At 43.9% G+C, this 15,578-nt stretch overlaps 1 protein-coding gene across 3 annotated transcripts in view; it reads left to right on the top strand.

Annotated features, from left to right (window-relative positions):
- ABHD12 (abhydrolase domain containing 12, lysophospholipase) overlaps window positions 1–15,578 on the top strand; it is a 96,386-nt gene that overhangs the window by 68,951 nt on the left and 11,857 nt on the right. For all 3 annotated transcript variants that reach the window (XM_082744288.1, XM_082744287.1, XM_082744289.1), the window contains exons 3-5: window positions 1,098–1,203; window positions 10,777–10,896; window positions 14,614–14,644. In XM_082744288.1, the coding sequence (XP_082600414.1) occupies window positions 1,098–1,203; window positions 10,777–10,896; window positions 14,614–14,644 (257 nt within the window). The remainder of the gene's footprint in view (window positions 1–1,097; window positions 1,204–10,776; window positions 10,897–14,613; window positions 14,645–15,578) is intronic.

Below are 15,578 nucleotides of genomic sequence, written 5' to 3'. Positions count from 1 at the left end.
CTGGACTCCACACTGGGCTTGGAGCCTGTTTAAGATTCTCTCTCTCCTTCTCCCCTCCCCTGCATCTTGTTTGCATGCTTGCTTGCTCTCTCTCTCAAAAAAAAAATTTTTTTTAACTTTTGACTAAATATAGCTTTAAACATTATGCTCACTACAAGCAGTAGAAGTGCAACAGTATATAAAGGAAATATCCCCCACTGCCCATGCATGCCTGCATGCGTGTGTGTGCACACACTCACTTTGGTAAAAGCCTGGCCTATGTCTTCCTTTATTTCTTTGTGAGTCCCATATGGGTTATGATGTTGAATACATTTGCTTGTTTTCACTGTAACTTTTGGGACTATGCAGCACATATGGTGATCTCATTCCTTCTCTGTTCTTCTACCTATAGTTCATGGACATTCCTCCATGTCAGTGGGTCTCTGTTGGTCTCCAGCTAATGGTCCCTAGATTTTCCATAGTGTGGGTACATTATAGAATTCTGCTCTGTTGGCAGGTGACCTGTTATATGTAGGCCTCCTGTTGCACGGTTCCATTCGGTGTCACTCAACTCTAGATGGGCTCTGTGGATTCCCTGCACCTGAACCTCATCTTTGGCTGTCCTGTGTGCATGAAGTGAGAGCACTAGAAACTTCAGACTCCCCGACTCACACCTGCATTCACTTGGTTACTGAGTCCTGTGGCCTTGGCTCCAGAACACCACCCATCTGTTACCTTTCTCACTGTTCTTCCTCCCCCCAACCACCCAGGTTCCAGCTTTCATCTGTCGCTTAGCCAGAGATGGCTGGCCTCCCCATCTCCAGCCTCTCTCGTGGCCAGGATGTCCCTCAGGTCCCTCAGGAATCTTTTCTTCTCTCCCTGTGTCTTCTCAGGGGGTCCTCGTCTTTGCTAGAGGATGTGCAGGTGTGCCCACAGCATTCTAGCGCTCGCTCACCCAGCTCTGCACCTGAGGCTGAAAGGCCCTGCGTACCTGGCAGTCTTGGTTTGGAAAAGACATGACACTTCCTGAGAGCTTCGCCTCTGCTGTGTGCACATGTGTATACGTGTGTGTCCATCTGCCCCACTAATCCTGGTTTCCATCTCTTTCTCTTCCACAGTGAGGGTTCCTTATTTCATTGACTTGAAAAAACCGCAGGATCAAGGTTTGAATCACACATGTAATTACTACCTCGAGCCAGAGGAAGACGTGACCATTGGAGTCTGGTGAGTGCCCAGCAGTATGGCCAGTGTTGTCCAAGATCATCACTTGTTTTTATCCTCCCACCCTTCGTTTCCAAAACAGATGTTGGCTAAATTTGATCCTAATGGAGCACAATGAGATGGCATCAAATCTTAGGTTCTTAGGTTTTCAAACACTGATGGCTTTATGAACCAGGCTGTTTATGGAAAGAAACCTTATTTCCAGGGGGAAAAAAGAGAGTATGAGCATAGAAGTGCAAGCACAAATTTGAGTACACCCTTTCTTCTCAGAGAAGGGGATGTTTAGACATTGGAAACAGCTGGATTTCTTTCATAAGCAGTGCTTCTGGCCACTGATGTTGTGTTTGCTCTCTTTTTGTATTGACTTTTTTGAGCCACAAATTTAAATTGGACTTAATTAAACTCTGTGACTTCTTTCTGTTTTTTATGTTTTTCTCCTTTTCCTTATGAACAAGTGGGTGTTTCTGAAAACTAAATTAAAATTGACCAACTTTTCTGTGCCATTTTCTTTCTTCCCTCAGAAGCAGCTTGGCATCATTGCCCCTTTGTGTAGCTAGGTTTCTCTTTCAGCAGCCATGATGTTTCTCTGCCCTTGCAGAAAACTGCTGTGTATGTGAGATGCTTCTAAACAAAATGCTGTGGGTGGCTTCCCACTGTGGGCTATGAGGAAGTTCAGCCATATCTAATGATCCTGGGTAGAAAACATAAAGTGGGAAGGGAGATTATTGTTCTAGGAGTTAATGCTTGGGCTAGGCTTTTGTTATTTCTGGTTTAATTTAATCTTACATTTACTGACCAGTATGTGTGCATGGGACACTTTGTTCTTGTGTCCTCAGTCAGAAGCTCGATGTGTTTTGCTCAGAGCTGTTTGGCAGGGAATTGGTCGGCCCTCCTGCCAGTTAGTGTGGTTTTGAGACACTGACAGGGGGTTGTTAGTAGGGACCTCTTTTTTGGGTAGTGGTTAGGATGTTCTATTGTGGGAGGAGTGTTTATGGTGCTGATACTTGGGCTGAAAGCTCCCGCAGCCGTCACCCATGAAGATTGCCCTTAGTGGCAGCAATGGCGAGACTCAAGTTACTGACAGCCAGGCTGTGTGCTGCTGAGCTGCGGCTAGCCCACGTCTGCTCCCTGTACTGTTGTGAGGACACTGTGGGCCCTGAGGCAGCAGTAGGCCTTGTTCTTCGCACCCTGCCTGTGGGAGTAATCTCTCCATCTGGTAGGGGGCAGGAGAGCCCTGGGAATAGGGTCTCTCTCCTCTGGCTAGGCACTTCCCTTGTCAAGAGTACCAGGTTTGGGGCAGGCTGGCTCCTGGTTGTAATCAGCATCCAGGACCTTTAAAATGCGCCTTTTGGTCCCATGGATTTATAATTGTCCAAGAGTGGTCATTATGGTCAGAACCACCCAAAATGCGATCCTCTGGAACAGGTCAAAGAAACATTAGAAGTGAAATGCTGAGGGGCACCTGGGTGGCTCAGTTGGTAAGTATCCAACCGTTGATTTCAGCTCAAGTCATGATCTCAGGGTTGTGAGATCGAGCCCTGTGTCACGCTCTGCACTGAGTGTGGAGTCTGCTTAAGATTCTCTCTCTGCCCCTCCCTCCTCTACCCTCTAAAAAAAAAAAAAAAAAGGAAGAAGTGATAAAACTGAAACTTAAGAGTTAGGAAATTTAAAAATGGCTATTTTTAAAGAAATGGCTATTTAATATTTTCAAGCATTCTTGCTAATAAATGTGAATATGTTTTATAGAAAAACCTTATTCATTCAGACCCTTCCCAGCAATTAACAGTATTTGATGTGGACGGACATCACATTAACTGGAGCATCTCCCTGAGGGAGAGTTCTGGCCAGAGAGACTGAGTGCACCTGCCTGCCAGGTGTGGGATGAACTGGGCTGACACCAGTCCATCCATGCAGCATGTTGGCTTATAGCATCTCCTCCTCCAGAGATGGGTCTGCTCCCAGGTGCTTTGTGAGCAGACTCTAGAAATGGTGCTGTAAGGATGTCCAGCTTCTAGTCCAGCTTGTAAAGATCAAAAGATCAGTGTCACTTAATTATCACCGCTAACACCATAAACTCTCTTGAGTATGTTGTGAGTTAATTTGTTTACAGGTTAGACTAGATAGTCCAAGATGGCAGATGTCTGGTCCCAGGAATTCAGCTAGACAGCTATCAAATCATTCTGAACACTTGTGAACTCAGCCATCTAAGAGAAGAATAGCTGCAACTCTACAAATAGAAAAGTGACCACTTTCTGCAAGGGTGTGGAGAAGTGAGTCCAAGATAATATATGGGAAGGTAAACCATGGGGTGGGGAGCCTCTGTAAGCCAGCTACTGGAGTGATATAGCAGCAGAACACAAAATTGGAACTTTAAGAAGGCTGCTTCGGTAAGGGACATACCTGTCTGACAGGTGCTCAGATCAGATGGCAAAGTGGGAAGGAATCCTAGGTGGGCAGTGTGGTCTCAGGATCCTCAGGGTCACAGGAAGACTGGGCGTGCCTGTGTGTGGCAGAGTTCCCAGACATCAGAGGGGGGAAGTTGGTTGCCATCAGTGAGCCCAAGAGTGGGCTGTCAGCTCAGGGTTGCCTATCCCATGAACTGTGGCGTGGTTGGGCGACTGCTCTCCAAGCAGGGGCCAAAAAAGTGGCAGAGCCATGGAGAGACCCTCTTTCTGCCCCATGGAGGAGAAGCGCCAGTGCACACCACAGGAGTCTGCAGGGTTTGGAGACTCCAAACGGGGTTGCATGCCTGAGATAGAAACACTCGGTCACAGGATAGGTGAGCACATAGTATGAACTGAGACCCCCAGAGACAGGAGTGACTGACTGCTTTTCCCTGAGGACAGACTGGGGAGGTGGGCCCCATGGCCTAGAGACTGAGAGGCTGCCATTTTCATTCTCATCCTCTAAAGCAGCGCAGGAATCCTTCAGGGAATAAAAGCCACATTGAGCAATCGGGAGTGGATTACTTAGCCTGGCCCCCCTGGCAAGGGCAGTGCAATTCTGCCCAGGGGCAAAGACACCTGAGAATCTGCACAACAGTCCTCTCCCCCAGAAGACCAGCAAGAACATCTGGCTAGGACCCAAGTTTACCGATCACACAGAACTTCAAAACTCCAGCACTACTGGAAAATAGTATATAGAATTCGTGGGTTTTGCCCCGTGATTCTTTAGTCTTTCAGTATTATTTTTCTTCTCTTTCCTTTTCAACCTCTTTCTTACTTTATCAACTCTTCTTTTTAAATCTTTTTTAATTTTCATTTTTATAGTTACAGTCTATTCTTCTGTTATATTTCATTTTTGTATATATATGTTTCTCTTTCTTTACAATTTTGGGATGCAGTTTCTTCTAACAAACAGTCCAAAACACACTCAGAATCTAGTGTATGGCTTTGTTCTCTTCACTATCTAACTGTATTCTCTCTTTTTTTCTTGCTTTTTTAAAACTTTTTTTTAGTCTTTTAATTTTCATTGTTATAGTTATGTCTGTTCTTTCATTGCATTTAATTTTATTTTTGTACATATATAAGTTTTTCTTCCTGTAAAATTTTGGGATCTCGTTTTCTAACAGACCAAAATACAAACAGGATCCACTCTATTGGTCTCTTCTGATCACATGTCTGATTATATTCTCTCTTTTTCCCCCCCATTTTTGGGTCTTTTCTCATTTGAGTTATATTTCTCGGGGGTTGTTGTTGCCATTTTAGTATTTTGTTCTCTTGTTCATCTGTTCTTCTCTGGAGAGAATGACAAGACAAAAAACTCACCTAAAAAAGAACAAGAGGCCATACTGACTGCCAGGGTCCTAATTGGTATGAATGTAAGTGAGGTGTCAGGACTAGAGTTCAGAATAACAATTATAAAGATATTAGCTAGGGTTGAAACAAAGTATAGAAGACACTAGAAAATCCCCTTCTGGAGAAACAAAAGAACTAAAATCAAATCAAGTCAAAATCAAAAGGTTATGAATGAGATGCAATAAAAAATGGAGGCTCTAACTGTCAGGATAAATGAGGCAGTAGAGAGAAATAGTGATATGGAAGACATAATGATGGCAAATAAAGAAGCTGAGAAAGAGAGATAAGCAACTACTGGACCATGAGAAGAGAATTTGAGAGATAAGTGAAACAATTGAGAGATATATGAAACAATTTTAAAATAATTGGGATCCCAGAAGAAGAGGAAAGGGAGGGACAGAAAGTATATTGGAGCAAATTATAGCAGAGAACTTCCCTAATGTGGGGAAGGAAACAAGCATCCAAGTCCAGGAGGCACAGAGAACCTCCCCTCAAAATCAATAAAAATAGGATAACACCCTGACATACAATCGTGAAACTTGCAAATCTCAAAGACAAAATACTGAAGGCAGCTCAGGGTAAGTCCATAACCTACAAGGGTAGAAATATTAGACTTCCAGCAAACCTATCCACAGAGACCTGGCAGTCCAGAAAGGACTGGCATGATATATTCAGCATGCTAAATGAGAAGAATATGGAGCTGAGACTATTTTATCTGACTAGGATGTTGTTCAAAAGAGGAGAGATAAAAAGCTTCCAGGATAAACAACAGAAACTAGAAGAATTTGTGACACTAAGCCAGCCTAGCAAGAAATATTAAAAGGGGTCCTTTAAGTGAAGAGAGAGCCCAAATTACCGAACAGAGACAATATACAGAAACAGTGACTTTACAGGTAATAAAAAGTTACTAAATTCATAATTTTAAGTAATTTCTCTGAATATAAATGGGCTAATTACCCAAATCAAAAGAAACAGAGTGTCAGATTGGATAAAGAAGCAGCCCATCCATATGCTGTTTGCAAGAGATGCATTTTAGGCCCACAGGCACCTGCAGGTTGAAAGTGAGGGGATGGAAAGCCATTTATCATGCTAATAACATTAAAAAAAAAAAAAAAAGCTGGGGTGACGATCTTTATGTCAGACAAATTATATTTTAAGCCAAAGGATGTAATAAGAGATGAGGAAGGACACTATATTATAATTAAAGGTTCTATACAGTGAGAAGATCTAACAGTTGTAAACATTTATACCCTAACACAGGACCAGCCAATTATATAAACCAATTAATAATAAAATTAAACTAACACATTTATAATAATATAATAATAGTAAAGGACTTTATTAGTTTTTAAGAGAATTAATTTATTTATATAACAGAGAACACAAGGAGGGGGAGCAGGCTCCCTACTGAGCAAAGAGCCTGATGTGGGGCTTAATCCCAGACCCTGAGATCATGCCGTGCAAGGCAGATGCTTAAATGACTGAAGCACCCAGGTGCTCTAATAGTAGGGGACTTTAACACCCCACTCACTGCAATAGACAGATCATCTAAGCAGAAGATTAACAAGGAAACAAGGGCTTTGAATGACACACTGGACTGTACTTCACAGATATATTCAGAGCATTCCATCCTAAAGCAAAAGAATACACATTCTTCTCATGTGCCCATGGAACATTCTCCACAAAAGGTCATATACTGGGTCATAAATCAGGTCTCAACCAGTACGAGAAAATTGAGATTATTCCATGCATATCTTTGGACCATAATGCTTTGAACCTGGAACTCAATCACAAGAGGAAATTTGGAAAAAACTCAAATACCTGGAGTCTAAAGAGCATCCTACTAAAGAACGAATGGGTCATCCAGGAAATTAACGAAGAATTTGAGAATTCGTGGAAACTAATGAAAATGAAAACACGACTGTTCTAAACCTTTGGGATGCGACAAAGGTGGTCCTAAGAGGGAAGCATATAGCCATAGAAACCTTTCTCAAGAAACAAGAAAGGTCTCAAATATATAACATAACTGTACACCTAGAGGAGCTGGGATGGGAGGGAACCCAGCAAATAAAGCCTAAATCAAGAAGAGAAATGATAAAGATTAGAACAGAAATCAATGAAATAGAAACCAAAAGAACAGTAGAACAGATCAACAGGACTGGGAGCTTGTTTTTTGAAAGAATTAATAAGATCAATAAACATGTGGCCAGACTTATCCAAAAGAAAAGAGAAAGCACACAAATTAATAAAATCATGAATGAAAGAGGAGAGATCACAACCAACACTGAAGAAATACACACAATTATAAGAACATATTATGAGACAACTATATGCCAACAAATTAAGCAATCCGGAAGAAATATGTACATTCCCAGAGACATAAAAACTACCAAAACTGAAACAGAAAGAAATAGAAAAACCAAACAGATCCATAACCAGCAAGGAAATTGAAGCAGTAATTAAAAATCTCCCAAAAAACTAGAGTCCAGGGCCAGATGGCCTCCCAGGGGAATTCTACCAAACATTTAAAGAAGAATTAATACCTATTCTTCTGAAGCTGTTTCAAAAAATACAAATGGAAGGAGAACTTCCAAACTCATTCTATGAGGCCAGCATTACCCTGATCACAAAACTGCGCAAATACTCCACCAAAAATGAGAATTACAGATCAGTGTCCCTGATGCACATGGATGCAAAAATTCTCACCAAAATACTAGCCAATAGGATCCAACAGTACATTAAAAGTGTTATTCACCATGACCAAGTGGGATTTACTCCTAGACTGCAAGGGTGGTTCAACATCTCCAAATCAATCAGTGTGACAGACTACGTTAATATAAGAAAGGCAAGAACTATTGATCGTGTCAATTGATCCAGAAAAAGCATTTGACAAAGTACAGCCTCCTTTCTTGATTAAAGCTTTCCATAGTGTAGAGATAGTGGGAACATACTTCAGTATCATAAAAGCCATCTATTAAAAGCCCACAGTGAATATCATTATCAATGGAGTAGAACTGAGAGCTTTTCCCTTAAGGTCAGGAACATGACAGAGACGCCCACTCTCACCACTATTATTCAACATAGTACTAGAAGTCCTAGGCAGTCAGAGAATGAAAAGAAATAAAAGACATTCAGATTGGCAAAGAGGAAGTCACACTCTCTCTCTTCATAGATGATATAATACTTCATGTGGGTAATCCAAAAGACTCCACCCCAAAATTACTAGAACTTATACAGCAATTCAGCAAAGTGGCAGGATATAAAATCAGTGCACTGAAATCAGGTGCATTTGTATACACTAATGATGAAACAGAGAAAGAGAAGTTAAGGAATCAATTCATGTTTGCAATAGCACCAAAAACCATAGACACTTGGAATAAACTTAACCAAAGAGGTCAATAATGTATACTCTAGAAACTATAGAACACTTATGAAAGAAATTGAGGAAGACACAAAGAGGTGGAAAAACCTTCTGTGCTTATGGATTGGAAGAATAAACATTGTTGAAATGTCTATGCTACCCAGAGCAATCTACACATTCAGTGCAATCCCTATAAAAATACCTTTGACATTTTCACAGAGCTGGAACAAATATCTTTAAATTTATATAGAACCAGAAAAGACCCTGAATGACTAGAGGACTATTGAAAAAGAAAACCAAAGCTGGGACATCACAGTGCCTGACTTCAAGCTATATTACAAAGCTGTGATCATCAAGACAGTATGGTACTGACACAGAAACAGACACATAGATCAATGGGATAGAATAGAGACCCCAGAAATGGACCCTTGATTCTATGGTCAAGTAATCTCCGACAAAGCAGGAAAGAATATCCAATGGAAAAAAGGAAGTCTCTTCAATAAGTGGTGCTGGGAAAATTAGAAAGCCACATGCAGAAGAATGAAACTGAACCATTCTCTTATACCGTAAAAACAATAAGCACAAAATGGTTGAAAGAACTCAATGTGAGACAGGAATCCATCAAAATCATGGAGGAGAACGCAGCCAGCAAACTCTTCGACCTCAGCTGCAGCAGCTTCTTGCTAGACATGTCTCTGATAAGGAAACAAAAGCAAAAATGAACTATTAGGACTTCATCAAGATAAAAAGTTCTGCACAGCAAAGGAAACAGTGAACAAAACTAAAAGGCAACCTACATTATGGGAAAAGATTTTGCAAATGACATATCAGATAAAGGGCCTGTATCCAAGATATATAAAGAACTTATCAAACTCATCACCCAAAAAAACAAATAATCCAGTCAAAAATGGGCAGAAGACATGAACAGACATTCTTCAAAGAAGACATACAAATGGTCAACAGACACATGAAGAAATGCTCCATATCACTTGGCATCATGGAAATACACTTCAAAACCACAGTGAGATACCACCTTATACCAGTCAGAATAGCTAAAATTAACCAGACTGGAAACAACAAATGTTGATGAGGATGTGGAAAAAGGGAAATGCTCTTAACACTGTTGGTGGGAATGCAAGCTGGTGCAGCCACTCTGGAAAACAGTATAGAGGTTCCTCAAAAAGTTGAAAGAAGAGGTACCCTATGACCCAGTAATTGTACTACTAGGTATTTATCCAAAGGATACAAATGGTCATTTGCAGGGGCATCAGCACCCCCATGTTCGTAGCAGCAATGTCCACAATAAACAAACTATGAGAAGAGCCCAGATGTCCAGTCACGGATCAATGGATAAAGATGTGGTATATAAAATGGAATACTACTCATCCATCAGAAAGTATGAATACTCACTATTTACATGGACATAGATGTAACTGGAGGGTATTAATGCTAAGCAGAATAAGTCAATAAGAGAAAGACAATTATCATATGATTTCACTCATATGTGGAATTTAAGAAGCAAAACAGAGGATCCTAAGGGAAGAGAGGAAAAAATAAAGACAAAATCAGAGAGGGAGGGGCGCCTGGGTGGCTCAGTGGGTTAAAGCCTCTGCCCTCGGCTCAGGTCATGATCTCAGGGTCCTGGGATCGAGCCCCGCATCGGGCTCTCTGCTCAGCGGGAAGCCTGCTTCTACCTCTCTCTCTGCCTGCCTCTCTGCCTACTTGTGATCTCTATCTGTCAAATGAATAAATAAAATCTTAAAAAAAAAAAAATCAGAGAGGGAGACAAATCATAAGAGACTCAACAAACTGAGGGTTGCTGGAGGGCAGGTAGGTGGGGGTATGGGGGTAACTGGATGATAGACATTAAGGAGGGCACGTGATGTAATGAGCATCATGTGTTATATAAGATTGATCAATCACTGACCTCTACCTCTGAAATTAATAATATATTATATGTTAATTGAATTTAGATAAAAATAAAAAATAGTGTACAGCTTAATAATACGGGTATGTACGAGGGGAAATGATCTTACCTAGCCAGTATTTATTAAGCAGTCATTCTGTGTGAGGCCCAGATGAGGTCCTGGTGAATGAGCCAAACTAGATCTTACAGAATGTCCAGTTCACATGGGAGAAACTCCACCCCCAGCCCCAGCCCCTGTCTACATGCTACCACAGCTACCCCTTCTGTGGCCCAGAGGGGCCCAGGTGTGGGTGAGGAAATCTCCTACCAAGGCTGTCAGAAGCCATCACTGTAGCTTGGAGTTCTGTAGTTATTTCTTCTGCCTGCCACCACCCCCCCACCCCTGCCACCACCTGGCCTGCTCTGCACTCAGTTGTGACTCTGATCCTGTGTCATTCTGTCAATAATCATCCTTATCCGATCATTCTACTCCACTCTGCTTCTGTTTCCAGGCACACTGTCCCTGCTGTCTGGTGGAAGGATGCCCAGGGAAAGGACCAGATGTGGTACGAGGATGCCTTGGCTTCCAGTCACCCTATCATCCTGTACCTGCATGGGAATGCAGGCACAAGGTGAGGAACAATAGCCTGTGTAGCATGTCCTCCCCTCAATGCTGGCCCAGTCTGGTCTGCTGACCCACTACAGAGAGGGAGTGTACAGGCAGTGGGGCCGTGGGGCATCCTGAGAACACAGGAAATGGCAGAGTTTATGGGATTGGGGGGAAAGGCATCAGGGTGAAACTCCCATGAAGCAGTGTTCCCACAAGCTCAGAGCAGAGCAGAGCTGTATGGAAGGTGGGCCCAGGTGTAGGTTCCTTGGGAAACCACCCCCACTCCCCCGTGTTAAGCAGATGTGGGAGTCTGTGTCCAGATACCCCTTATCTGGGGCTCCCACCTGGGTGGGATGGAGGAGCCTGCGTCACATCACCTAGATCCTTGGCCAGAGTGTGGTGTTTCCTTCTTCCTGAAGTAATCTGAAGGGCAAAGTGAGGGCCAGTGATTTAGGGAATCTAGTTTCTCCTTGAGTAAGCAGCGGTTGTTCCTCAGAGGGGTCGTCATGACACTTCAGGGCAGCAGTGCCCCTGGGGAATGCTGTCTCCTGTTCACCAGCCTTGTGTGTCAGCTCAGGATGAGGGTCGCAGGGAGGCTGGCCCTTTCTCGCTGGCAGGCATGCCCTTCTGGGGGTGGGGGGAAGCACACTTCCTGGCAAGGGGCAGTGAGTGCTGAGGAGGAGTTGGGATGACATCAAAGGAAGGATGGCTGAAAGCACAAGGAGGCCAGAGGGACCCCAGGGGAATGCACACAGATAAACTCATCCGTGCAGGCTGCCCACCATGCTGTTGGGTTGGGTGATGAGTGTGAGTTCTGTCTCTCAGCGTTACCACTCTTACAACAGCAAATGCCAATATATCCTGCTGGGTATGGCTGAGGCCCTGTCTGTGGCAAGCCGTTGCTCAAGTTTATCCCAGATCATTTCCAAGAGTGTCTTTAGAGAACCCTCCCTACACTGTTGGTGGGAATGCAAGCTGGTGCAACCACTCTGGAAAACAGCGTGGAGGTTTCTCAAAAAGTTGAAAATAGAGCTAGCTACCTTATGACCCAGCAATTGCACTACTGGGTATTTACCCTACAGGTACAAACATAGTGATCCGAAGGGGCACGTGCACCTGTATGTTTATAGTAGCAATGTCCACAATAACCAAACTGTGGAAAGAACCTAGATGTCCATCAACAGATGAATGGATCAAGAAGATGTGGTATATATACACAATGGAATACTATGCAGCCATCAAAAGAAATGAAATTCTGCCACTTGCAACAACGTGAATGGAACTAGAGGGTATTATGCTTAGTGAAATAAGTCAATCAGAGAAAGACAACTATCGTATGATCTCCCTGATATAAAGAAGTGGAGATGCAATGTGGGGGGCTTGGGGAGTAGGAAAAGAATAAGTGAAACAATATGGGATCGGGAGGGAGACAAAGCATAAGAGACTCTTAATTTCAGAAAGCAAACTGAGGGTTGCTGAGGGGAGTGGGGATGGGAGAAGGTGGTTGGGTTATGGACCTTGGGGAGGGTATGTGCTATGGTGAGTAGTGTGAAGTGTGTAACCCTGTCAATTTACAGACCTGTACCCCTGAGTCTAATAACACATTATATGTTTATTTAAAAAAAAAAAAAAGAGTGTCTTTAGGGGTGCCTGGGTGGCTAAGTCGGTTAAGCAGCGGCCTTCAATTCAGGTCATGATCTCAGGATCTTGGGCTTGAGCCCTATGTCAGACTCCCTGCTCAGCATGTAGTCTGCTCCTCCCTTTTCTTCTGCTCCTCGCCCTGCTCATGCACTCGTGCTCAGTCTCTCTCTCTCTCTTATGCCTGTACATTTTCTGAACAGAACATTGTCTGAAAACCCCCAGGAAGGCTGCTGTTGTTGCAGCTTCACTAGGGCATGTGAGGGAGCCAGCAGGAGCTGGCAGGAGGCAGGGCTGCTCCAGGCTCTGGGTGAAGGTCAGCCTGGTGCCTAGCTGCAGTGGCAGGCTGGGGGCATGTTATTTTGTAAGCAGAACCAACAAGGAGGTGAATTCTTAGGCCTTGTGGGTTTTGGGGGTGGGGGCAAGCCAACAGTGTCTCTCAGCGATGTTGGGGCGCTGGGACTGCATAGTGGACACCACAGGAAGTCCAGGAAGTGTGGGCTGCGAGGATGCTTTGTGAGACTGCAGAGTGCTCAGCTGCTGAATCGTGTGCACTTGGCAGTTTGCTTTCTTCTTTGCCTGGGACAAGCTACAGTGGGTTTCTCTTCTGCTTTTCAAAGGGCAAGTGGTTATAACTACTCTGCTAGCATCTTCCTATAAATGAGAAAATTTTGTAGTTTACTGGGAATAAGGTTCAGTTAAGCAATGCCAGTCACATGGTAAAAAAGACAAAGTCTGCCTAAACTTCAGGTTTGAAGGAGCCCTGTGACTTGGAAAGTCTTGCTCTCTTCTCCCCCGTCCCCAGCGAGACCCCCCTTGGCCTGGCAGAATTACAGCAGCACTGTCTCTCCAAGAGCCAGTCTCTGGCTACTGTTGTGCACTCTTCTTCTTCTTCTTTTCTTCTTTTTTTTAATTTACCCCTCTTCTTTTTGCTCAAAGTGGGGAATTTGAACAATCTAGACAAGACATCAAGACATGTACTTCTCCAAAGATAACTGAAAACATTTCTTTCTGGTCCTGAAACTCATTCCCTTGTATTTCTGTGGCCACATTGCATTGGTTTTCTTTCTTTGCCTCATCCCTGTCTCTCTCAGGGACACTCCCTGCCCTCCCCACCCACAAGCACCACACAGCAAAGTGGCCAGGGTGCTCAGTATAAAAAAAGAAAACTGCTGAGAAGTCTGGAGAGGGTGAGCTCCCTTGCTAACATGCTTTCCTTCCTGAGGGCGCCCCGTTCCCACTTTGGTGTCTATCCACAGTAGTAGCCGACCAGTAGCTGGACAAAATGTGAGGAGGGATAGATAGTACTCGGACAAAGAAGTATAAACACACAAAACACTTTGGATGCACAAAAGCCTGTTTAGCATCTATAATAGGAAGTGACCCCAACACACTAATCTGTGGGTGTGGGGCTGGGAGATGGTCAGGGCCTCTCTGAAGATGGCTGAGCAGTAATTGTCAAGATTACGATCACAAACACCTTCCATCCAGCAGTTCCATGTGTAGGAACATATGGAGCACATGTGTGCAGGAGGACATCAGCATGGGCTGGCCATGGCAGCAAAACTTATATTCACAGCAGATAGGAGAGGGTCACAATGACTGCAAGATAAGGAAGGTGAACCACTACTTAAAAGAATCCTGAAAGTTGGTTGTGCATTACTGAGTGAAAAGTGAGAGGCAGTAGAGTATGCATGTCGAGGAAAGAAGTGCCTTCACTTCTGCCACATGCTGGTCACCAGGATGCTGAGGGAAGGGCTAGATGCTGGGCAGGAGTAGGGGGCTTGCTGTCTATCTTCTGTATCTTCTGAAGTTTGTGTTGTTTCTATGTGTTAGTCAAAAATAGAAGTAATATGATAATTAAGAAATATCCCCAAAGTGCTAAGACTATCCCTTGCTTGTCACGGTATTGCCAAAAACAAGCATGGAGCTGCTCTGATGCCCTGTAGAAGAGGTCATCTGTCCCCCAATGACCCTCTCTGTATGAATTTGGGGACCAAGCCACTAAGGACCCAGACACTCCAGTACTGACCCTGGGGGCATGCCTTTTTGAGAAGATGTGCTAACACCCATTCTTGTTTCTTTTTCCCTGACTCTCTAGAGGAGGCGACCACCGGGTGGAACTTTACAAGGTAGGTGAAGATGGCACACAATGTATGATGGACAGAGTGGTGTCCATAGGCTGCAAGATGGGCAGAGTGGTGTATATAGTGATGGTGGGAGAGTGGTGTACACAGTGTGATTTCGGGAGAGCTGCATACATGGTGTGATGTTGGGAGAGCAGTGTACACAGTGATGACAGGAGAGTGGCATACATGGTGTGAAGACAGGAGAGGAGGGTACACAGTGTGATGTCAGGAGAGCAGTGTACACAGTGATAACAGGAAAGGTGCTAACATGGTGTGATGACAGGAGAGCGGTGTATATGGTGTGATTTCGGGAGAGCGGTGTACACGGTGTGTATTATTGGGAGCGTGGTGTACTTTGGTGTGATGACAGGAGAGTAGTGTATATTGGGAGAATGGTGTACACGGTGTATATGACAGGGAGCATCATGTACATGGTGTGTGTGACAGGGAGAGCGCCATACATGGTGTGATGACAGGCAGAGCAGTGTACACACAGTGTAGGACACACAGAGTGGTATTCACAGGGTGTACGGGTGGGGAGATTTGTGTACACGGGGCATATGAAGGGCAGAGCCACATATGTAGTGTGTATGAAGGGAGAGTGGCATCCACACAGTATACGAAGGAAAGTGCATCACCCAGGGGTGTCTCCCACCTGTTCTTTCCAGTAGGAATGTATACAAGGGAGTCCCTCCAGTACTTGTGAGAGAGATGATCAACATTGGCCTTTCCAATGCTGCCTCCATTGGAAGCCTCTACCGTGGAATGCTTCCCTCTAATGCTGCCTCTAGGGAGAGCTTCCAAAAGCAGAATGAGTGGACTTCAGGCATCATCTGCCAGATATTGGCAGTTATATTAAAGGCATTTGAAATTGTCATTAAATGCTGCATTTCTCCTCTAAAACGAATGGAGAGCACCCAGGGCCAGGAAGTCACAC

The sequence above is a fragment of the Mustela nivalis genome, assembly GCF_964662115.1.
Source record: "Mustela nivalis genome assembly, chromosome: 8".
NCBI lineage: Eukaryota > Metazoa > Chordata > Mammalia > Carnivora > Mustelidae > Mustela > Mustela nivalis.
The sequence above is the reverse complement of the archived record's forward strand: the minus strand, read 5'-3'. Positions and strand labels throughout refer to the sequence as shown.